Source organism: Parasteatoda tepidariorum, chromosome 10 (assembly GCF_043381705.1).
Source record: "Parasteatoda tepidariorum isolate YZ-2023 chromosome 10, CAS_Ptep_4.0, whole genome shotgun sequence".
NCBI lineage: Eukaryota > Metazoa > Arthropoda > Arachnida > Araneae > Theridiidae > Parasteatoda > Parasteatoda tepidariorum.
The window spans coordinates 38,161,041-38,186,056 of record NC_092213.1 but is presented as its reverse complement, the minus strand read 5'-3'; the positions used below and the strand labels follow the sequence as shown (position 1 = coordinate 38,186,056).

The window sequence follows — 25,016 nt, the reverse complement described above, 5'->3', positions numbered from 1 at the left end:
TTAAATTATAAAAAGCTACTGATTTTGAACTCCCATGATTTTAGGTAAATATATTTTTATTTTTTGTAACGTATTATAACATTAATATTCTAGGAAATAAAAATTTCATGAAAAACCGATGACAGCGCTATTCGAGGAGTATCGGTCAACTATTTATTTCTATCATTCCAACTTCAATGGAAAGCTTAAGATTTAATTCTTGTTTTTCTTTTCTACTAAAGATGGCGCTAATCCACCTATCATTAAAATTTAACAGATTTTTAATATAAGGAATTGTTATGTAAAACTAAAAATATCAATATTTATTTGTCGCACTCCATTTTGTTTACTGCGTTCGATGTAAAATAAATTTATGCATTAGTGTAAGTATATTTTTTGTTTTAAAAGGAGGGACTTCTAACGTATAGCGGATGCGATGATTTTTAATTTTTTTTTTATTTTTGCAAGTTCCTTTTCGCGCCGCCAAAAACTTACCTGCATATTACTAACGTATATTATAATATTGTAATCTAAACATATGATAATCAAGAAATTAATTCCTATTTTTCTTTATATTTTTGTTTACTATTTTATTATGTATATTAGTTGAAAGCTAATTGAGAAATAAATATTTCGCAATGAAGATGTGGATGTTTCGCAATTAGATTATAAAAAAATGGAAAATAATTAACTGAAGTAAATTAAAAAAGTTATGATCTATTATAGTATTTTAATTAATATATTCTGGAGTGACTTTTTTTCTAAATCATTTTAAAATCCATTGTTTTGATTGCTTTAATTTTAGTTATGAAATTCATGTTTATAGTAACTGCTATACTTATGTGTCTATTAAGTCTCATTAAAGTGATAAAAATTACTTCGTTCAATGATTTAAGGTCGTATTATTGCAGATATTTTTATGATTGTTTCATCAAGATGTAATATTTAAAACTGGCTTAAGTCATCTAAATAATTTTGAAAATTTGCACCTTTTAACTTAAAATATTCCTATTTTAGTCATTCAATTGTATAGTTTTCATATCTTTAAGTTATAATTCAAAATAACACTTGTGTGTGCTATTTTGCATTAAAAAACCTAATACAGATCTTTAAATTATATATACAATATTTATAATAGGATTTAGTTCTATGAATCCCAATAAGAAAGCTTGTAGTTGAGGCAATGTGTACATTGTCAGTAATTCTTTTTTCATAAAACTAGCCTGCTCATTTCTATAATTGATATGATTAATGTAAGTAATTAAGATTGGTAAAAAAAATAACAGCTTAGATTAATGCGAATATAAAACAAATCTATCAGAAGCTTTTAAGCTGTTTCAAATTTATAAGCTCATTTTGTTTGATTTTTAGTAAACTCTATGAATACACAACTAGCCTCATATTTTTCAAACACATTTTAAACGACCTCTGGGAGATATTTCCATATTGGCCTCTTAGCAGAATGTTTGGCAATGATCTGCAACAAGCATATATAAGAGTGAACATGTTTTGCTGATTATATGCGCATTTTTGTCTTTCAGAAAACTTTAATAACTGTGCTAAAAGGTTTAGTTAAAAGTGAGTAGTGAAATAGCATATGTTGATCACAATATTGTCAATTTATGCATTTAATTTATTTAGTACAGAATTAGAAATTTTTTATATTTTGTAATGCATATTGTAGATGATAATATAATAAGGTAACATTTCAGAAAATTTTATTCAATATAAAATAGACATTGGCATATGAGATTGCAAAACAGATTGGGGGAAAAGAGCTGATGAAATTAAAAATGGGGGAAAGAAATCCATTCTGAACGGAAGAAAGATAGGATTTAACTTTTTAAAGCACAAGAAAATGTTAGCCTGCTCAAAGTAAAAGGATGGAAATTATAATATGAATTATTCAATAAGCAGAGATAGACAAAATATTCAAAAAAAGTATGCATAAACAAAATATAAAGAAAATGCTTTTTATAAAGAATGTATTCTCATCTTATTAATTTTTATTATTCAAAAACTAGTTAATCGCCAGAAATCTGTAATGGGGGAAAATATTGCAAATATCACCCGGAATTGGCTTTAACATTTAATAATAAAAAACTAGTAAAAGAGATATAACTATAAAAGAGACATTACGATCTATGACATCCCAGACTAGTATTTTAACTTGCCTCGACGAAATTAAGGCTGTTTTAGAAAATAATCTTCATGCTTCTTTTTTTTTTTTTTTTTAAAGTTTTTTTATATATTTCATTGTTCTGCAGAAAAAGTGCTTTTTCTGTGGCTTGTGTTACACTTTACTATGGGGCGTGTTGGTACCTGCATCACCAAGTGCTGTACCCCAAGAGTTTTGAACTTGTCTGTTAAACGTGTTGTACCTGCATCTAAAATCAGCACAAAATTTTAAATTTTCGTCATAATTGAGTTCTTGTTACAGTGGTATTTTCTTTAAGTTAAATGTTTTTTCGTTTCTTTTTTTTTTTAAATAGAGCTACTCACTGCCAGTGAACTGTTTCTAATAATGATGATTATGCAACTGTTTCAATCAGCGCTATAGGAAGAAGATGAACAATCCACTAAAAGAGTTTAGACCTGAAAGTTTGTGCCTTCTTAAAGAAACCCAAGAAGATTATTGGTGTTATGCACGAAAAGGTCCACAAGATTTTTCAGTCTACACCGAGAAATCTTCTATTTATGAAGCTCCAATGAAAGAAAAATTTCGTGAGTCGTCTGATGTTTTAGTGAGATGGACTGATGGATTGCTATACTTAGCAACTATAATACAAGTAAATTTAAATTGCTTTTATCCATTTATTAGATATATTAATTTTTAAAGTAGAACAGTAGTAGTGAACCAAATAATATTTCAGTAAAATTAGCTAAAGGAAGACAACTTTCAGAAAAATTTTTTGAAAATCTGGAAATTAGTTTGCCTTTTATTTTGTGAGCTTCAACCATAATTTCACAAAATCTTTACAAATTTTGTTCAATGCCAAAGCTCACTAGATAAAGTCAAACATTGAATATTTTCCATTAAATGTACAACAAAGTGTTAAGCAATTAACAACTTTCCACTAATTTTTTTCATAACAAAATCATATTTTTAGCAATTATTAACTTTTCACTAGTCTTTTTCCTAAACAAGATCATATTTTTAGCAATTACCAACTTTCCACTAATCTTTTTTTTTAACAAAATCATATTTTTAGCAATTACCAACTTTCCACTAATCTTTTTTCTAACAAAATCTACCGACGTTCCACTAATCTTTTTCCTGGCAAAATTATATTTTTAGCAATTTCCAGCTATCCATTAATTTTTTCCTAAATAAATCATATTTTTGTAACGCTAAAATAATAATTGTTATCTTCTGTTTGTTGTTTTCTTTAAATGTTTGGTATGTTTGTTTTTGAAATAAGCATAAACAAATGCATACACTTATTAATAAAAAAAAAGGAAAAGAAAGAAATTTTACACATAATTTTTACAGCAAACACTTTTAACTTTTTCAAAAAGCAATATGGAAGGGGAAAAAATCTAATTAAACGAACTAAACCAGCTTTTGTTTACAAAAAGACTTTGGATTATTATGTAGCCTACCAACAGGAAAACACCAACAGCATAACAAATTATAATATTGCTAATAAATTTGTTCTTTTTTTTTTACCTGATACAAAAATATGATTTCAATTGATTTTATCATCTTTTTCCATTTTTAAATGTGTCTTAACTCCAAAGGTGTGAAAATTTTAAATGTAAGAAGGATCAGGTAAATCTTAACTTTTTATTTTCTATTGGGATTGAGCTTCAAAACTATATAATTCATTTTATTGGATAAATTTATGTATTATTTCTCATTACACATAGCAGTTTCAGATTTTATTATAGCCATTTTGAGCTGTTATATTAATGAATAGAATTGTAGCTATGATATTTAGAGTAGCTAATTATGGAAATGTTTTATTTAATAACCTTTTTTTTTTAACTACTATTCTTAATTTAAGGCTTTCATTTTTTAATTAAATAATCTCTTCAATTGTATTTTCTAATTTTAACATCTTTTGGTTACTGTTATAAATACTTTTTATTCCCAGGTTGAGGATGAATACAGCAGGTGTGCTGTCAAATTTGAAGATGGATCTCAGTTTTGGGCTTTATACAAAGATATATATAAAGGTAAAATGTTAAGGAATTTTCTAACATCACATTTTTTATAATTAATAATATATATATATANATACATATATATTACATTATTAATAACTATCGGATATCAAGGTTACTATTACATTACTATGTTTTGTGTATATAGTAGTTTTAAGATATTATTATTAGTAATTTTTTTCCTAGAAAAATATTTTTACTTCAAATATTCATATTCTGTTTCTTTCATTAACTCTAAAGAGAAAAAATATTAATGAGTATATTAAATATTAAAGAGAAGAAATATTAAATTATGTCCCAAATAATCTGCCCTTCTTGATTTGTATGTGGTTTGGTAGAGGTTGGTGATTCTGTACTAGATGACGAAAAACAAGTAATTGGATGAAACTGTTTCTAAAGATTTCAGCTTGCAGTTTGGAACTCAAAGGTTTTTACCTTGAATTATTTGTAAAATTCTAGTATACTTTACAAGCTTGGCACAAACGCTGAATCATTATTTGTTGCGAAAACATGCTTGGCTAATGTATACTGGGCAGCTGCACAAAAAGAGCAAAACTTTAAAAACTCAGCATATAGCATTATATAGATACAAAACTATTATTTAATGACCTTCAACAGGTATATAAAAAAAGATACAATAATAAACACTTTAAAGTTACTTACTTACCTTTTAAAACCAGGGTTGGCAAGGTTTAGGACAGATGGATTAATCCACGGTTTAAATTTTTACTCAAATTATGTCACAATTTTATCTGAACAATATTTAAGAGGTAAAATAAACATAGAACTAATAACATATTGATAATTAAATATATTAGAGAATATTTGTTTTTAAAAGTATAATGTTTTATTAATATTGTTTGACTCTTCAATTTAAGCAAAAGGAAGATTAATCAGTAATCAAGTTCAATTGGTCCTCTTATTCAATAGTGCATAACTGAAGTTTGGCCTTGCCATACAGGTTAAAATATTAGGGAAACAGGTTTATTTATCTATAGTACTATTCAAGGATACTTTTATTTCATTCATGTTCAATTCTTTATCATAGTGGTGATACATCACCAGTGACAGTAATTGAAACTGGTGTTATGCCCTTCAAAACTGTTAATACATTTTTCAGTTATTTTGTATTTTCAATTTAAACTAATATATTTATATTTAAAAATAATTTTTTTTAAAAATAAATGTCTTTTTTATCATCCTGTAATGCAGAAATTATAAAAAATTTTTAAAAAAATATTGTGAAAAATAAAAGGTTAATTTTTGAACAAATTTAGTATTTTTTTTAAGAAAATTTATTATTTTTTAATATTGCCATATTTATCCTTATGCCAAAATATTACTTATCAGTATTAAAAGCATATTTATATTTAAAGGATTAGGTATTCACTTTTGTTGTTCTATGAATTGTGGAGCTTCAAAAATTATAAACCTTTTTGCATTATATTATATTATTTTCTTTTAATAAGTTATAGTAAATTGTATAAAAAATATCAAATATTTATTGATACATGTAATTATTATGTGTACAATGGTTACACCTACAGAATTTTTACCTTTTACCCAAAGTTCAAGGTTTTGGACACTTTAAGACAGTTTAGGACAGNATAAGTTATAGTAAATTGTATAAAAAATATCAAATATTTATTGATACATGTAATTATTATGCGTACAATAGTTACACCTACAGAATTTTTACCTTTTACCAAAGTTCAAGGTTTTGGACACTTTAAGACAGTTTAGGACAGTTTTACCCAGTTTAGGACAGTTTTACCCTATTTAGGACAGTTTTACCCAGTTTAAGACAGTAAAATCCACGTGTCCTGTCCAAAACCAGTTTAGGACGTCCAAAACCCCAACCCTGTTTAAAACGTATATCCTATTTCTTCAAATTACTGTGTAATTATACCTATCTTTAATCATTGTTTTAGCAAATGCAGAACAGTAAAAATTGTTTCTACAATCATATTAACTCTTTTCACTTACAAATCTACTTTATAAAATTTTTTAATTCAAAATAACACCTACCATAACATTTATTCCAGAAAAAAAATACATCACACAAAATTTAAACTTTAAAACCAAAATTTAATCATTATATTTCTGCAGAAAATGTTGCATAAAAAGACGAAACACCAAGAATATATTCATTACGTCAATACTCTTCTCCTCCCATCTTATCAAATACGTCACATATCCATCTTCTATACAATCTTGTCATTTTTGCAATATGTACAATTACCAAACTGTCATATACATCATAACATCAAATATCACCTCCAGTACAATCTTGCCTTCAATAAATTTGTTTCTTTGGTAATTCCATATACATCTAATACATATTGTAAATTTTATTGCCCTCCCAAACATCACCAATGTTACCAAATTCACCATGTTACGTATACTGAGATTAATTCTAATTATCTGTTTTTAATTCAATATTGTTTACCAAAATTTGTAGAGCATTCTTGAAGAGAAATATCAAACACTACAGATTGCTTTGTAGTTTTTGTGGATTATAATTTTAGTTAAATTGCAGGAAGAGTTTTGATTGCTAAAATAAAATAAAAACTTATAATATATTCACAAACTTTTTTTTTCCCTTCTCATTTGTAATTTAATAATGTTATTGTTGTAATATATTGTATATTAATTAATATTAAGTTTTTTTTTTTTGTTTGTTAATACTGTACTTCAATCTGAAAACTCTTGTAATCTGTGTACTGATCTCCAAAACATTTTTTTTCTTGTTTTTATTTTTAATAGGTCCTTTACCAGATAATGAATTTGCTTGTACTGTTTGTGACAGTGCATCTTCTCAGCCCCCAGATGAAATAGTCATATGTGATAAATGTTCTGTAGGTGAGTATTTTTCTGTCAGGTATAGCAGAAGATAAATAATGCATTGAATAATTGAGATTGTGCTACAATTTTTTGGATGATAGTTTTAAGAGTTTTATGTTTTTTAAGCTTTTTTGAACTTGATACATTTCCAAATATCATTGTTTTTAGCTTTTTAAGGTGTATGACAATAATTTTTTGGAAGGTGAATAGAGGTGACAAGTTTTTTCAACAGACGAAAAAGCAGTCCCAAAAGAGATAGGTTACTTATATATGAAGTGAAAGAAACTATTTCAAAAGGAAATATCAAATATTTATCAATTGTTTAAACTTTCATATTTAATATTTTCTTAGATAATCATTTAAATAAATTTATACCATTTTATTTAAAATTATGTTTTACTTTATTTTTTTTCTCCGTGAACCAAGTAAGACTATATTAAGCAAAACATTAAGTATATATTTTAAAATAACTACTTGTTCAATTTGTTGTTAATATATTTTTGATAAATATTTTGTTTTAAAAAGCAGTAATTTAGAACATAACTAAAAAATGTTACTCAGTTTTAATTCTTGATATTCCAAACTATAAAATTATGCCAAAATTAAATCAAAATTCTTTTTTACAATTGTCAATTCCAAAGTAGTTTTTAACCTGCTTAAATAAATTATTTATAATGCTGCATCTTTACAAAAAATAAGTATTGTTTATCTTTAAATGTCTGTTTCTTTTTAATTGTCCGATTGTTTTAAATGTCCATTTATTTTAATGTCCATTAATTTTATTACGTTTGTTTTAAAATATAAATATAATATAGAATTTTCTTGTTATTTCTATGTTCTTCATAGTTTATTTAGTAAAAAGCAAGTTTTTTTCCTTCCTCGTTTTAATACCCACAAAAAGCTATTTTTTTCTTTGAAAGTTTTATCATATATATTTTTAGCGTTAGTTTAGTGCAGCATAACTTCATCTGATTTATTAGCTGACTCATCTGACTTATTTTATGCAATTAATATCAGTAACAGTTATTCTAGTATTTTGTTTTGTGTGAACTAGTTTAATTTTTTTAAAAACCAGTAAACATGATAGGTAATGAATTTTATATGAATATATTATATGTGTTTTTATCTTTAGGTTATCATCAACTGTGTCACATTCCTAAAATTAGTACAGCTGATTTAAATCCAGAAATTCCTTGGAGTTGTAGAAAATGTGTATTTGTACATGCAGCAAAGGTAAAGTATCAATTGTTTTGGATAATTTGATTGATATATTGTGTTCCTAAACTGAGGAATTTTTTAAGTTCAGCTGCTTTTCAACCCTTCTTTTAATTTAACTTATCAACAATAAAAATAAGATGAAATTTTACTTCTTTACAAGAATACAGTCTGATATAGATGTCATTATTAAAAATCTCTGTTCTTATATTAATTACAATGTATCAATCAAAATGTGTGTTAAAATCAAAAGTGTCATTTGATATCAGGAATAGCAATATATATTTGTTTTTAGTTGCAAATAACAAAGACATTTAAAAAATTATCATAGGTGTAAACATTTGTTTTAAGTTATGAACAAACATAATAGTTTTATGGTAGCTTTATGAAATCTCATATTTACTTTCGTTCAAATAAAAAATATCCCCTCCCCATTAGTTTCAATTCATAGTAATGTTGAGTTAAGTAAATTCATAGATAAATATTATAATTTATTTTTATTTTAAAGAAGCATTACTATGGAGTTGTTTTTATTACAGTAATATAATGCAATTTTTAAGAAAATTTATCTGGATTATCATTTAAATATTTTGCTTTGCAGAAAGGTGGTGCTTCTAAAAAAGGACCTAATGGTATGTTATGAATGTTTCCTATTTTACTTTATAATGTATTAAATTTTGTTTTAATATTACTCTGGCTACTTTTCTGCTACTGTGGCTCGTAAAAATTTTACTGTCTTGTATTTTTCTAAAATCAAAATTATCTTTTATAGAATACCCAATGCCACAAATTTTGCTATAATTTTATTTTGCATTGCTCATCATGTACATTACATACAAAATTTTAGTCACTTTGCAGACAAAAAGCAAGTGTTCATTTTACTACTAAATTTTTAGTTGTATTACAATAAAAATAAAATTAGAATAAGATGATTTTACAAAAAACAATAAAATTCATTTAAAAAAAATTTTTTTTTTAAATTAAAACAATTTTACAGGTACAAATAATAACAGATAAAACTTACATGGACAACACTTTGTTTTAAATTTTACCAATTCTTTGGTATTTAGTGACAGGGCTGAAGTTGAAAGCAATCAAAGATTTTAAGATGTTCATTAGTCATTGATGAACACTATATGTTTTTAATTATGTTTATTACAGTACAGCAATGGGTGAGAATTGCCGATTTCAAAGCTAGAAAAAAAATCTTACAAGTTTTATATATGTATATTTTTCAGTTACCTGAAAAATAAATTTAAAACTAAAATATGAGATTATTACATAACTCTGTATTTCAAAAAGTAATGGCCATGAATTATCTTAAACATTTACAACATACTCAAATATTATTTTCCTTAATGTATAAATCTCTCTGATATATTTATGTTTGCATGCATTCAATATTGCACCTATTTTCCTAAAATTATGATGATGTCCTTATATTTCAATTTTATTTTACCTTTGATAATTTTAAAAATTAAATGACTAAGAATTATCACAACAAAGTGCTTCTGTATTGCCTGGGATAAATGCTTAAATTTATAGCAACAAATAATAATACAGTCAAACCCCGCTATAGTGAACACGGTTTATAGTGAACTCCCGGATATAGTGAACGAAATGTTAGGTCCCGTGCCTTGCTATACACGCATAATGTTATTTTTTGTGGTAATAGTGAACCAAAAAAGTGAGGAAGTTAGATATAATGAACTTTTTTCTGTCTTCAACTGATTTTTTTCTTCATTTTTTTGTAATAATTTTGAAATTTTTACTTTAAAATAAATACATATACCGATTTTTAAAACCTTGTATAAAGGGGAATTTAGCGATAAGCTTCTTTTATCTCACTTTCCCATCTTAAACAAACCAAGCAGATATTTCCAACCCTGCTGGCAGATAGTGCACCTGTAAGGTATCAGTGGGATCAATGTGGATTTTCTGTCAGGATTGTTCATCAGCTAAAGATTACTAAATGTTTTTTTTTTTTTTTTTTGTAGGCAAGACGAAGAGTAATGAAAAATAACACATTTTTCGCTACTATAATATTTTTCAGTCATTTATTTGAATAACGTGTAATAAAAGGGAGGAGTGTGGGAACCATTAGTTAAATTGCCTGCGGAACGGATATAGTGAACTCCCGGTTATAGTGAACCAAAATTTCGGTCCCTTGAAGGTTCACTATAGCGGGGTTTGACTGTAACAATAAACCTTTGGTAGATGCTGATCAATGTAAAGTGTACCAAAAACTACATGTTTAAGCCTACAAATCTGGGTTTGTTACAGGTAAATAAAAATTTGATACTAAAAACTCTTTATACTTATTTAGGGTAAAAATGCAGATCTGGTTTTAAAAAAAGCATTTTTTTTAATTGAACAAAACTGAGTTAAAAATTTAGACCAGAATTAGAAATTTGACACAAGTGAAATGCAATAAATTGGTAATCTGATATTAATTAGAAAAATTTCTATATACATCCTTGGGGATTTCATCATAATATATACAGACGGAAGTAAAGAAGAACGTGACTGATCTGGCTGTGGAATTTATATCTTATCCTAAAAATGTACAACAAAATTGAGAAGGAGAAATCCAGACTGTTGTTCAGGAGTTAGCTGATTACCATTGATGTTAGGCTTGATTCGATTCCGTCTTCTCCCGGCTCGCCTGCAGTATGGGTCCTGTCTGACAGCCGAAGCTCTATTCAGCACTTTTCTAACTTGGCATAAAGTGTGTGATAGTACAGGAAAGACAATTATTAACTAACTGGAGCATTTTTCATCCTTTTGTGAGGTGCGCTTCTAATGGATAATGTCCCACTTTGATATCCATAGCAATGAGACAGCAGATATTTTGGCTAAAGAGGATACTGGTAAGCCATTGGATATACCTGATTCACTAACATGAAATGAAAGCTTCATGAATTAAAGCTCTTAACCATGTAACTTTTGGTAAAGAACTACCATAAGATAAGTTGGTACTTAAAAGTTAAGTTGGTTTCTAAGAATTTTTAAAACATTGCCTCTTATGTAGTTCATTTGTACTAGCTGTTTTTTCCTAGGGAGGATTTATTACTTTACTGAATAAATAAAAAGTAATTTTGGAAGGAATTTGTTATAAATTTCTTTTTTTATATTTATTTCAGCTCAAGCCCTGGCTATAATGAAGCAAACACTGCCATATGAGGTAAAAATATGTAATATGTGTTCAAATTTGACTAATTTAATACTGTAGTTAAATGCTTGTTACAGTTGAGATAATTTTTTTAAAATTATAAATTGGTTCATTCTTCTATGTAGGTAGTTATTGAGAATAAAACTCAAATATAATTCAAATCAAATATAATTCCTTCCTCTGCCAGTTGATTTTTTTTCCCCTCAAATTTTCCTCCTTGCTTTATTTTTAAGTCTAAAGATTTCATATTTTGCTTTCCTCAGTTTATTAAAAGAAATATGTCTATACAATTCAATAAAGAATATCTGCAGATTTATGTTGTTAAACGAAATGTGTTGCAGTAGAAAAAAAGTAATAGACTCATTAATGTTAGATTGATATAATTTATATTTTAATAGATACAATTGATATAATTGGTGCAATTATAAAAACCCTAGGATATTAAGCTACAAATTTGAAGCTAATGATTGTTTCACTTGTAACAATGTAGATAAAATTAATTAGTTTTTTTTATACTCTTTATGCACCAATGTTGTTAAGAATAAACAAATAGCACAAAAAATTTTATTAGTATTAGTAGTTCATCAAAAAATTACTACTAAGTACATAACATCTAACTAAAATGCAAAGGTATATGAAAAATATACATATATTCATTTATAAACATAGTACACATTTCAAAAATATATAAATTTACGTTTATACATTTACAATCTTATCACTTATATTTGTAATATACTTTAAAATAATTTTTAGCATTTTGTTTATTTATAAATAGTCAGTGCCTATGAAAATGTTATTTAAACTTGTTTAAAGAATTTAAAATTATTTTAATACTTAAAAAATAGTTATATATTTTTGGCTCATCACTGCAAATTTCTAGAAAAGAAAAACTAACCAATTGTTGATTTTTATTTTAATCAAATCAAAAATTTTTTTAAACAAAATCAAGTTATTGAAATCAGAATTTTAATCACTAGTTGTAATCATTTGAATTAAATAATTTGCTGAATGGAAGTCAAAGTTCTAAAATCTAAATTTCTTATATCCAAAAACATTTCACGCTTGGTCTTGGGAAATTTGTAACTCAGTTTTTAGTGCAAAGAACTTTTAAGCGCAGTATGTCATTCTTTGTCGACATTTTTCTTTGAATACAAACCATTTGACTTTTTTGGAATTGTAATAGTTTTAGTATATAATAGTTTATTAGTAATATGTAAACTTTAAAAACTCAAAGGCGGTTGTACTTTTATTTCTTTTTTTTGCATAAAAGTTCAATTTATTAACTTCGAAAATAATGAAAAGACTACATTATAAATCTTTAATATTTGACTTTTTTGTTATTGTCTTTTTTAAATATATTTTTAAAACTAGTTTCTTTTTTTTTTTTTAAATTTAGCCTCAGGCCTTGACTTGGGATACATCTCACCGATCAAACTTGCAACAGACTTATTGTTACTGTGGTGGTCCAGGAGAGTAAGTATACTTGATAATTTAATTGGAAAACACCTACATCAAAAAGGTCAAATATGACCAAATTGAATGCAACTAATGTATACTTAAGAATAAAATCATTTTTTCTTTAACTGAAATCAAATATTTATTATTTTTCAGATGGTATTCTAAAATGCTTCAGTGCCTCAGGTGCAAGCAGTGGTTTCATGAAGGTATACTTTTTTTTCCTGACATTGTATAAGTTACAGTATGAAAAATTAAATTGTTTTAAAACGAAACAGCTTTTGTATTGATACATAATTTGTATATCTTTTAAATGTGGATAATTTATAATAACTATTTTAAAGGTACTGTAAAATACCAAATAAGCCACCATATTCGATTAGGCCCCCCACTCATAGTTTCATGAGAATATTGACCAGTGATCAAAACTGAAAAAGCCCCCATCCAGAGTTAGATAATATAAATGCACACCATGCTTTTCTTACATTTTGGGAACACTTTTTTAAGATTAACTGGAGTGTCCACATAATTTAAAAAACTCAATTATTGTGATTTTAAAAATCGAACTTCATTATTCGTATTCATGCAATTAAGTGATCACACATACGATTGTTGAACCAATTGTTCAACATTTAAATTTTTGTAAATATAATTTAGTCAACATATCATGTATATTTGAATGTTTGTTCTCATTAAGTGTAGTGACTGGTTAAGAACTGGATCATTATCAAAACTGATATTGGAGTAAGGAAGAAAAATTATTTTTTGCACGTTCATAATTATAAAGTTTGGGTTCATTAGTATTGTTATGATTAGAATTGCGTGATAGGGATTAAAAATAAATTTTGAATTATGATAATGTAAATCTCTTGGGCCTTTTAAGACGTTGTATCTATTCCTATATGTGTTTATAACTATCTGAAGGGAATTCAATATCTATTTCTTTTTCAAAATAATATATTCAAAACCTCAGCAAAAATAATTATTAAATTTTTTTTATAATCTATTGGCTTTATAAAAATCCTTTGAATTTCCAGCTTAAACTTTTAAATATTGCATTATAGTTAGCATAAAATTTATATGATTCTGTAAAATATATGGGACATTTTCCTTTACTTGTTAGCAAATATGAATCAATATATTTAGAATGATAATGTAGTTAAATTATAGTGAGAAACATATAAATAAATCTTTTACTGGTATAAATAATTAATAGTACTGAAATAATAATAATTTACTATGTAAATAATTTGTTAAAAACACAACTTCATATTTTGATGATTATTTTATCTCTGAATCTTTAATTTTTATATGAAAATTTTAATTGTTTTTGTTTGCCTTTTTTTTATTTTATTGCTATATTTATCCTGTTTTATTTTATAAGAGTAGCTAGAATTATTTTAATGCAAACTGTTAAAAATAAAAGTTCAAATATGGATAATTATTTTACCTTGTTCTGTTTTATTAGTGTATGAATGTCATAATATTCAGTATATTAGTTTTTTGTTCTTTTTATTTTTGTAAAATATTTATTAACTAAATTTTGCTTTACTATAGCATCTATTGCATGTTAAGTCACCGAATTATGTTTTCTATTGCAGCTTGCCTTCAATGTTTGGATGAACCATTGCTTTTTGGTGACAGATACTACATTTTTATATGTTCTTTGTGCAATAAAGGACCAGAGTTCCTTAGACGTTTACCACTGCGATGGTAAGCTTACAATTCTATTATATAAAGTTTAATGTATTCACCTTGTTTCTATAAAGAATTTTAACTAAATTATAGACAAACCCAAGTATATAATTTAAAAATATTTTTAATTATGGCTCAGTATTCTTAATATTAATGTAAGTAGTTAACATTTATAAACTAATGTTCTATAAATGAGTTAATTTTAAAAAATGGTTACAATTATTTTTAAGGGTTAATCTTTGTCCTTTTATAAGTTTTTTTTTATATCAGGTAACTTTTTAATTACTTGCATTACTTTATGATATTGTCAGCTTATTTCTAATTAAATTTACAACTCAAATATTATGACTTAACTATTTTCTTTTTTTTCCTTATAGGCCAGATATTGCTCATCTAGTCCTTTTCAATTTAACTGTTATACATGGCAAGAAATTTTTTGAATTTGATACCAAAATTATGGCTTTTTTAAAGGATAATTGGTCTCAATTTCAAATAAAGGGAGAGGTAAGTAGCATGTAAATTTTAATTACTTTTGTTATTGTATTCCTTTCAAAAGACCTCACAGTCAAATTAATTATATTTTTTATAAATGCTACAATGTTCTTTGTTAAGAATAAAAATTTTCCGAAATGCAAGGCTCTTAGTTGTCCTGATTTAACTAATAATAAATATTTTATTCTTATTTGTCTTGATTTTTTTACATTTTGCCTTGATATTTCTAATTCTGCGCATTGAAAACATTCCATTTTCTATGAATACAGACGAATACATTAATTATGTATATATATGAAGGCAAAATGCAATCGGTAATGCAACATTAACATTCATGTAATTTCTCTAAAATATATGTTTTTGTTTTGGTTCAAGTAAAATGCATGTTCTTTTAAATTTATATGTATGTTACTCTTGCAACCTTCCTGATTTGTGAGATGTGTAGGTTTAGAAATGCTGGTTTAAGGGACTAGAAAACCTGAGATTTACCTGAGAAAAATGTTTGTCCTATTATGCAGACATGGCTGTTTTTCTAAGGAAGAGTAAACTAGTGCATTTTTTTCCTCACTAAAATTAGAATTTATGAGAATTGCCCCACTAAATTTTTTAAATTACACATCATATTTTACAGAGGTGCCTGCCATTAGGATTTATCAATAATTATTGTAATTTCTTTATCACAATGACAGTCTTACGGTTCAATAATAAAAATTACAATTTGTGAGAATTACTATAATGTTCTGTCTAAAACCTTTTTTCCTTTTAACTATCAAGAGTTGTGAAATTTTGTTGTTTGCAATTAATCAACAATAAACAATNATATATATTTTTTTTTTTGCCTTAAACAATTTGAAAAAAATAACAATTGAAAAATAGAAACCATTTTGATAGAAACAAGAATTGGAAAAAATCTCATTTCCCCCCTTCTAACAAGCTATTCTGAAATTTAATTTTCTCTCCATATAGAAAATTAAAAAAAACATAAACTCAAATCAATTAGTAGTTCGAATGCTGGATGATAAATAGGCTATTTCAAATTTAACCAAAAACTAGAACATTGATTATAAGTAAATCAATTTAATTTTATAATGAAGTGTGGAATTTCCCTGTTGTATAATAATTAATTTATCAATTATTTTATTAATATTTTATGCCTACATAAAATTAATAAGTATGTACACCTCAAAATTATTCCTTATTGAATTTTGAAACTGCTAACTGTATATATTTCTTTGTTATTGTACTTCTGATTACTGAGCTAGATTGAAAAGTTGGCTCCTCTGTAGTTTAACATGCATCCTGAAGTTAATAATGTTTCTTATTTTGTTGATTTGAATTCCTGGTTATTCGGCATATTTCATTTATAATTTTATTTTATTTTTTTTAAACTTATACTAAATTCTTCCGTAGAAAATTAGGAAGAGGAAAAAAAAATAATTGAAATTCAATTAATACTAGCTATGGAAATACAAATTGTTCTAGATGAATCTCTTTTAAATTGGAGTTATATTCTAAAGTATAATATTTCATTACACAGGTTATGTCAAGAATGCCAGTAGAGGAGAAAAAGAAAAAGTTATTAGAAGCTTTAACAAATTGTAAAAGCAGGTAATTTGTTTTGTTTTTCTATATCATTGCTAGGGTACACACCAGCAATAAAAATATAGTGGTGCAACAGGACTATTTAGGTATTCATTTAGTTGTCCAAAAACTTATGATGGTAGATAAACTAGAAAAAAAAGAACTCTATAATTACACAATTTATGTTCTGGTACATATAAAAAAATACTAATTACGATCAATAACATCTTAAAACTAATTAGGTTCATTGCCCCATAATGATTGAAGATTAGTATTTATTAAAATTAAGTGGGGAAAAAACTTAAATGATATTAACAATTAGTATCAATACAGATATTAAATACAATATAGATAAAGGAGACCAAATAAATGAGGAAAATAGAAAAAGTAAAAGCTAGCAAAATATTGTATTAACAGTTATGCATCTAAAATTTTTTAAATAAAGTCAATTCCAAATGAGAAAGTTTTACTGATCAACCGACATACTGTTAGTGCAATAATGCAAATCGCAACATGTAATTTAAAAAATTTTATATCAAACTTTCAGTTATTCTATTTGAATTTCATACCACGAGTAGAATAACAAAATTAATACAATTTTTTTTAACAGAATGCACAGAATTTCATACAAAAAAATTTTTTTTTTCCTTACTACTTACTAGATTTCAAACATATTTTAGGGCGACAAATCTTTCCCTTATCCATATAATTTTATCGACATTTGTAGAATAATTGTCGTCGTGCTGGCATGAATGCTAATCATTGATTATTATATTCTGCTGAAAGTAAGGGGGGGAAATTATTATTCTGACAGAGTGATTAAATTTGCAAAAAACACTTGTAAAATCAAATGTTAAATGTTGAAACCTTTATAATAGAAAGCTATCCATCATAATAATATCCGCTAAGTGTGGTTTGCATTTAATCCAGAAGTAGTTGTAAAAAAAAAAAAAAAAAACTTGACCCAATAAGAGAATGATCAATCAGGGGTCAGCCCAGGCCGAATTTACTACCGTTTAGCGGTACCTTCACAAATTTAATTTTAGGAAAAACAGTAGTTTCACAAAGTACTTTTTCTTACAATTTTATTTTTGTATCCCTTAAGAAACGATAAATCCATATTTTTACCATATTTTTGTGTTGATTTTTAAATATGATTTTTAATTTTTCACAAATAATGTCTAAATTTTCACAAAATAGGTACCTCTCAGAAAAACCTAGACAGACCCTTGTCAATGCAATTGTTTAGTGATAAGTTATTATAAGAATGGCTTAAATTTAAACCAGAAGTTTAAAAGATTTTCACATTTACTTTAAAAAATATTATGTAATTACTTTAAAATTGTTACTTAATTTTAAAGTAATTGTTTTTAGTTTAATACAGAAATTTTGTTTAAAGAAAAACTACATATATTATTGAAAAGTTTGGTTTAAGTATTTATACTTAACAATATTTGGCTATAAAAATGCTTTTTATAGTGGTGAATTCAATGTATATTTTTTTTAGTAGTGTTAATGTTTAGTATGTGATTTGTTAATTTAATACTATTGATAAGATTAGATTAGAGTGTTTTAACTGTTCTTTACACAATTAGAAAATTAGTTTTTACTATACTTATTTCAATAAAACGTTGAGAAACTATGGTTATTTTACTTCCTTTTGAAATTTCTGAAATTAATTACTTTTATTTAGTTATTTATTTACTTTTTGCAATAGTCTTTTTTGTTTTCTCTTATTTAAAAATTATATATTATGAAGCTTAATTAATTTCATTATTTGAATTCGTTTGTAATTCTAAACTGTTTAAATGTTTGGGTTTTTTTTTTGGGAGGGAATAGTTTCTTCAATTTCTTCTTTTTTTATTTGAAAGAAACATTTCTTCCAGGAGGATTTTTTTCCACTCTGGAAGAAATTTGCCTTCCCTACTGTTAAGTCTTTTTTATTTTAGGTAGCTTTGATTCTCATTTACTGCATATTTGAAAATAAAATAAAACAGCTGCAACTAATTGTTGAACATCATTTTAAATATAGAATATGAATTAAATTGATAGTTTTTCTTCCCAAGGTTCACATCTGGAAAAGAAATAAAAAGAAAAGCAACTGTCTGGGGTTTGAGATCTCGTATTCCGCCACCAACACCAGTTGTTACATTACCAGAATCTGGTACAATTACGAATGAAGTCTTAGATTCTATTAATGGTTCAAGGAAGTCAAAACTTACCCCAGTGCACCAGTCGAAAATATCTCCTATGCATCCATCAAAATTAACTCCTGTCCAACAGCCAAAATTAACTTCAGTTCATCAGTCGAAACTAGCTTCAGCACACCAAACAAAATCAAATGGGTAAACAATTATAATTAATTTTTTATGATTGCTATTTTCTGGGTTTATAACTGGAATTGAATTTTAAAAAAATCAATTATAAAAAACTGTGAATAAGTCCCAAAGTGCAATTTAATTATTTTTCTTTTGTTCCATAACTTTGAAAACTGTTAATTTTATTGAAATGAAGGAAAGATTTATAGAAGGGGGTAAGAGTTTTATAACGGCAATGCTAAGTAGCCACAAAATTTGTTTCAACTCCTTAGATTTGAAAAGTTAAAAAAAAAATCAAAAATTTATTATAAATTAAAAAGTAATTTAAGTTACTGAATAAAAAATATAATTATGTTTTAAATTTTATTGTATGCAAACTATTATGTTTTTTATAGTTTTAGTGATAAAAACTTTTTAATAACATCATTTTATGCTTCTTTTGTTACATGATTAATATGTTGATTTCGATCATAATGCATTGTTTGCGAATTATTGCTTAAATGTGATTTTACTTATTTATTTAATTGCTTGGTATTTTTAAAACTTTAATTTTATTCTATTTAAAGCTTATTCAAAAGTTTTATTGCATTTGCAATGGAAATTGTTGTGAACAATACAGAAATTGAATTGAATGTGAACAACATATTCCATTTTATTTGGACAGTTATTGAAAGTTTCATAGAAAAAAAGGTTATCTCATTACTATTGATGTGTTTACTATATTTTAAATGAAAGCAAAATAGAATCGAAAGCTTGTTCGAAAGATAATGTTTGTCTCGTAATGAAACTAAATTATTTTTATTTGGCATACTTTTCCTCTTTCTTCTTCTTAGATGTGTAGTGTAGAAAAGACAATGTGGATATCATTCTAACTTCAAAAGAAATGAGGGTTGATTTATTTTAAAAATATAGGTATAGTATTGATTGGGCAAAAGAAAACAATTTCAGATTGAATTGGGAAAACAGGTCCTACATCTAATTTTTTTATTGACATATACTGTTAAATAACATAATTTCAAAAGTTATGCTTAATGAACATAAAAATCTCTCTTTATAGACGTTATCTTACTTTAAGTTAGTTGATTGAAGTAGTGTGATTTGTTAATTTATTTATACAGTAGAGAACCATTTATCCGGTATCCAGATAACCAGAAAACCGGGAAAAATTATGATTGGTTTTCCCGCCATTTTAAACTCGAACGATTATGAAAAAAAGCGGAAATTGAGCTCATCCTTGAAGTCGAGTAGAGGAAAATGTAAGGAAGGGGAGAATTTTCTTCCCCGTTTACCCAGAGAAACATTTCCTTCGCGACCTTGAAGGCAGGGAAGGGAGGAATGTTTTATAGTCTCCTTCAGGCCGTCAATCAAGTTCAAGGGTGTGGCATGCTGATTTCGTTTTCTGTTTGATTTACGAGGGGGGTGGGGAAAATGCATTGCATGCATATCAGTGAACAGAAGATGAAAGAGAAAAATATATTTATCTATTTGACATCGATTAATAAAAATAAAATCTTTTTCTTCTGAATAAATTCTCATTCTTTGGAAGTGTGGTATCATTTGCAAGTTTTTATTGATGTGGAATCACATCTGCTATAATTAAATATCGTGTTTTTATCAACAAAAAAAAATAAAAGAATTGTTTATTAATTTAAACATAGGATTATTTTATGAAGCAGATTACAGCTTTGTTTTTCTGATTCCACTATGTTTGATTTTTTTTCTTTTCACGATAAATTTCGCACTCAATAAATTAATTCTTTTTATTCATAAATTTTATCATTATTTTTTTTTTTTAAATTCCGTTGATCTTGCCTTGTTCCGGGTTTTAATATTTATGCTAGTGACTTATTTAACTATTGTTTCGGTTCGATAATTTTCAAGTGTTTTTATTTAGATAAATAAGTTTTCCTTTTATTTTATCGTTTCCCCCGTATTATTAGGTATGAAATATATTGCATTATTTAACCATTGGCTTTGTTTATATTAGTTAATTTAGGAATTGTAATTATTTTTAAAAAATAAATACAAGAATTTTGTATTTTTTAAACTTGTTTTTCTCGTCTAAACTTGCAAATTTTTTTATTCTTTTTAAAGTTAGGAGTACCTTTCTTTTTTTCTCTTACTTTATGCATTACACTGTTTCCTTGTAATTCAGATTCGATAAAACATCGATTAACGACCCTTTTTGGTCAATCCAGAAAACCGTGAAATTCAGACATCCGGGATAGCGATGGTCCCGAGCATCCCGGATAATTGGTTCTCTACTGTACATGGAACAGAGTCAAAAGTAGTCACTTCATACTTTGTTTTTCAAAATAGCACCTAAAACAACAAAATTTTCAAAAAATATAACAGGAAACGCATTGTAAAAAATTTAGGTTTATGTTTTAATAACTATTGATCGTGTTGGCAATGTAAAAATTCACCAAATTTTAGTGGACATTGCAATTGTTGAAAATATTAGTTTGCTGTAATTTTAAGAGATAGACATTTACTTCTTATTAGGTCTCAATACCTAAATTTATTTTTAATATTTGTTCTTTTAAGACATTTATATAATTTGAAAACAGCCCTCGCAGAGTATTATGTATTCATTCTTAATTATTATTTATTTTTTTTTTAGTTCTTCTTTGCCACCTGCAAAGCGCGCTAGAAAATTATCACTTGATGACGATGTGATAATCATTGAACCAGATCGGGAAGTAATTAAAGAAGAAAAGCCAACTCCTCCCCCGTTGAATGTATTGCAAAAACGAGATCATCCCTTCCGTAGAAAAAGTGAAAACCAAATATCTTCCAATCAAGAAGAAGAAAAAAAGAACCATGTTAGAAAAAAGGTGGAAAAAGCATCTTTAGTCGAAGAAAAACCTCACCCAACAAGGAGAAAAAATGAAAAACCGCTGCCACAAAGTCGCAGTGAAGACAAATCCAAAAAACCTACTTTGCTGCCAAAAAAGAAGGTAGGAGTTTAATCAGTAAAATTTAGATCACTTTATTACTATTATTCACTCTATTTATAAGTATTATTTATCTCTATGAATATTATGACAAATTGAATTTCAACAATGCTATTTTTATTTTGTTACAGGAGAGGAGAAAGCTGCCACATCGGTTAGTCAGATGCCTAAATAAACCTAATGGCTTGCGGAAGGTACCGCGCACTTCACCCATCCTTATTGATTTGTCCGAAAGTGACGACACATCTTCATCTCACGGTACTCTTAACACAATTATTCCTCACCCTACAGATTTTGAAGGTGTGAACAATCCATTTTTGCAAAATTATTCTTCAAATAGTGCTTTACCATCAACAACATCGTCCGTTTCATCAGTGACTGGTTCAAAAAGTCGGTCTAGGCTCAGAAATAGGAATAATTGTGTTAAAGTATGTCCTTCGCGAAAGTTCACTTCCACTAGGTCGTCGGCCTCGGTGATTAACAGGCTTTTAAATGACTCTCCTTCTAATAGCAAAGTTCAGTTACCTGCTGATACTTCGACTACCACTTCTGATTTAAGTTCCTCTGTGAGCAGTTATTTTGGGATGGCTGATCGCATTTCTAACGGAGAAAAATTCACGGTGTTAGCAAAACGGACTGGACCTGATGGTAAGACTCAGTATTTACTTCAGTGGGATAGTCTTAGTTCATCTTGAAAGTGGGGTTTGTAAACACTCTTGATTTCTCGTGCATTTATTCCCTCAAAGTGTTCATTAACTGCTTTTTCTAAAATTATTTTTTTGCTTTGATATTGTTTTTAAAGAATTGACTTCTATGAATCATTATGAAACAAGCAGCTGGGCCAGTTCTGGAAAATTTGGCAATGAATGTTTTGCTCTACATTAAAAATCATGAACAAGAAGCCTGTACTTGTGCAATTCTAAATTTAGTTATGATTGAAAATTTATATTGTCAAGAAGTATTATACTGTTACATACAAGTATTATTTGTGATTTTCACCTGGTGATTTATTTGTTGGTGAAATGTTTTAAATTAACTTGAAGTACACTCGTTTTTATTTCTGTTTACTACCTTAGTAATTTTAATGACTTTGAAAATTTCATAAAACTGTATCTACAACTCAATATTTATGCATACCTTCGTGATTCACTGCATTGAATTGAATTTTCAATTTGTAGATGTTAGTTATTTTCTAACTGAGAAAGTTTAAATTTATAAACTCAACTACCAGTTAACCTAAAAAGAATATCTAACCAATAAGTAACAACGCTTTTTATTTCGTAGCAATCCTCCCATTTTCTTCTTCTTTTCAACAGAGACAACATTATGAAACCGAGTGTCGCCAGTCGCTTAATCTAGTGTTAAGCTATTAGTATGCTATTTTGACATATTGGAATTCAATATGTTTGGTTCAGTATGATTTAGTTAATTCAGTGGTATTAATAAAATTGGATTCTGTTATTTTAACAGTTCTTATAATTATAAAATTGGGTTTTATTATACCCAATAACAAAAAATATTGAAAAATTAGTTTATTTAAACTTTTTAAGAAATTTCACAGTATTTTTGTTTTAATTTTTTAAAAATAGTATATTAAAATCTTTGAAAATTAATGCTATTATTTAAACTTGATTGCAATAATAAACATTTTAAATATTTGATTTTTTTTTTATTAAGCTTCTTCCTGTGTGGTTTTTTCCACTTTGGAAGAAACTTGCTATCCCAGTTTTAAACAGCACTGGTTTTTCAAGCAAAAATTTTTTAATTATTTAACTAAGTTTGTGTAAAAATAACTAATATCTACCTTTTTTATTAGAACCCTAGATAATCATAATTTGTTTTGTTTTTTCATAAATTATTAAGCATATAATTTTAGTTGTGTTTAAAATCATAAATTAGTTTTTATTGTTTTAAGAATTATTGCATCTCAGTTTCATACTAATGTTGTACTGTACTACTTCTTAAAATGCTCCATTTAACTTTTTAATAAACTTGGTAATATTCTAAGTTATAACTAGTATTTAAAAAATTAAGACATTTAAAAGGAAAATATTAAGTGCCTCTATAAAGTTCAAAACTTTTTAAAAAAAAAAAAAAAAGATTTTAAGTTTAGGAAATTTTTTGTAAAATAAATTCAATTTAATACCAAATGTTGCATTCCAAACTTTTTAATAACATGTGAGATTCACTCTGGCCTTGCTAAACTTGTTTATTTTTTGACCAAATATTTCTTATGTATTCATGTTATTTTTAGTAGTTTTATTCTGTTTGTGGTTATACAATTATTCTATTTTCTTTTTACATCAAAGTTGTCGGGGAAAAATAAAGTCTTGATCAATTTCATTTGTACATCCATAAAAATTATTTTGTTACTGATCAATGAAGTAATCACAAATGAATACTGCCTTCTATTTGTATTTTCCTGAGAAACTGTTGGTGTTTATAGACGTATTTAATGTTCTTGTCTCTGTGGAATAAGTGTTTTTAAAAAATTTTAAAATATATATATAGTAAATTCTTATATTACTGTGGCTCAAAGAATTAAAGTATTTTGAATTTTCCATAATTCTTTGTGAAAATATTTTTGGGGGCATAAGGAGTTTAATATTTTTCAAGGGGAAAAAAACTAAGTGTTTTAGTAATCACAATTATATGAAAGACAAATTTGTATTTTTCAAAATTTGATAGTGAACAAAAAATCCCAATTTTTGATTAAGATTAAAAGTCTAGTATTTGTTTCATCTATGCATTAAATTGGATTAAAAAAATTAACCAAATTTTGAAAAAACATGGTTTATTGTGTAGAAAATGAATAATAAAACTAAAATACTTACGATAAAAGTTTTGTTTATTTGGATTTCATCAGAAATAGAAATTTTTTTCTTTTAAAAAGAAAACTTTTTTAATATATTTTTGAATAATTTTCTATTTATGGTAAAAATATTCAACCATGTAATCCCATCAGGCCATTAAATAATAAAAAATTAACTTGTTAGTGGTGAATCCAAACATTAAATCAAAAGTTACTATAATTGTTGCATTATTCTGCAAAATAAAAAATATTTTCTATTTTTAATTTAGTATTGATCTTTTCATATCTGAAAATGTGTTTCACAAGTAGATTATCTATAAATATAT

The 25,016-nt window shown here is 26.3% G+C and overlaps 1 protein-coding gene across 3 annotated transcripts; it reads left to right on the top strand.

Moving 5' to 3' along the window:
- The first annotated feature begins 164 nt into the window (after nucleotides 1–164).
- On the top strand, nucleotides 165–24,954 carry LOC107454288 (metal-response element-binding transcription factor 2). Of its 3 annotated transcripts, none has more exons than XM_016071424.3 (15): nucleotides 165–362; nucleotides 2,472–2,768; nucleotides 4,077–4,158; nucleotides 6,913–7,008; nucleotides 8,123–8,223; nucleotides 8,807–8,837; nucleotides 11,349–11,389; nucleotides 12,777–12,853; nucleotides 12,992–13,044; nucleotides 14,437–14,548; nucleotides 14,908–15,034; nucleotides 16,560–16,630; nucleotides 18,670–18,948; nucleotides 21,545–21,881; nucleotides 22,010–24,954. In XM_016071424.3, exons 2-15 carry the CDS (start codon nucleotides 2,547–2,549, stop codon nucleotides 22,571–22,573), a joined length of 2,193 nt encoding a protein of 730 aa, XP_015926910.1. In that variant the 5' UTR covers nucleotides 165–362; nucleotides 2,472–2,546; the 3' UTR covers nucleotides 22,574–24,954. The 3 variants fall into 3 exon arrangements, with proteins under 3 accessions (XP_015926910.1, XP_042900107.1, XP_015926911.1); XM_043044173.2 differs by lacking the exon at nucleotides 165–362 and adding an exon at nucleotides 472–489; XM_016071425.4 differs by lacking the exon at nucleotides 165–362 and adding an exon at nucleotides 479–675.
- The last annotated feature ends 62 nt before the right edge of the window (nucleotides 24,955–25,016 follow it).

Excerpts from the sequence above, each read along its gene's own strand:
- LOC107454288 (XM_016071424.3), top strand. The coding sequence starts at position 2,547 with ATGAACAATCCACTAAAAGAGTTTAGACCTGAAAGTTTGTGCCTTCTT. Across the intron at positions 8,838-11,348 it reads TTCTAAAAAAGGACCTAATG|CTCAAGCCCTGGCTATAATG; the intron begins GTATGTTATGAA and ends TATTTATTTCAG. Across the intron at positions 14,549-14,907 it reads AGACGTTTACCACTGCGATG|GCCAGATATTGCTCATCTAG; the intron begins GTAAGCTTACAA and ends TTTTCCTTATAG.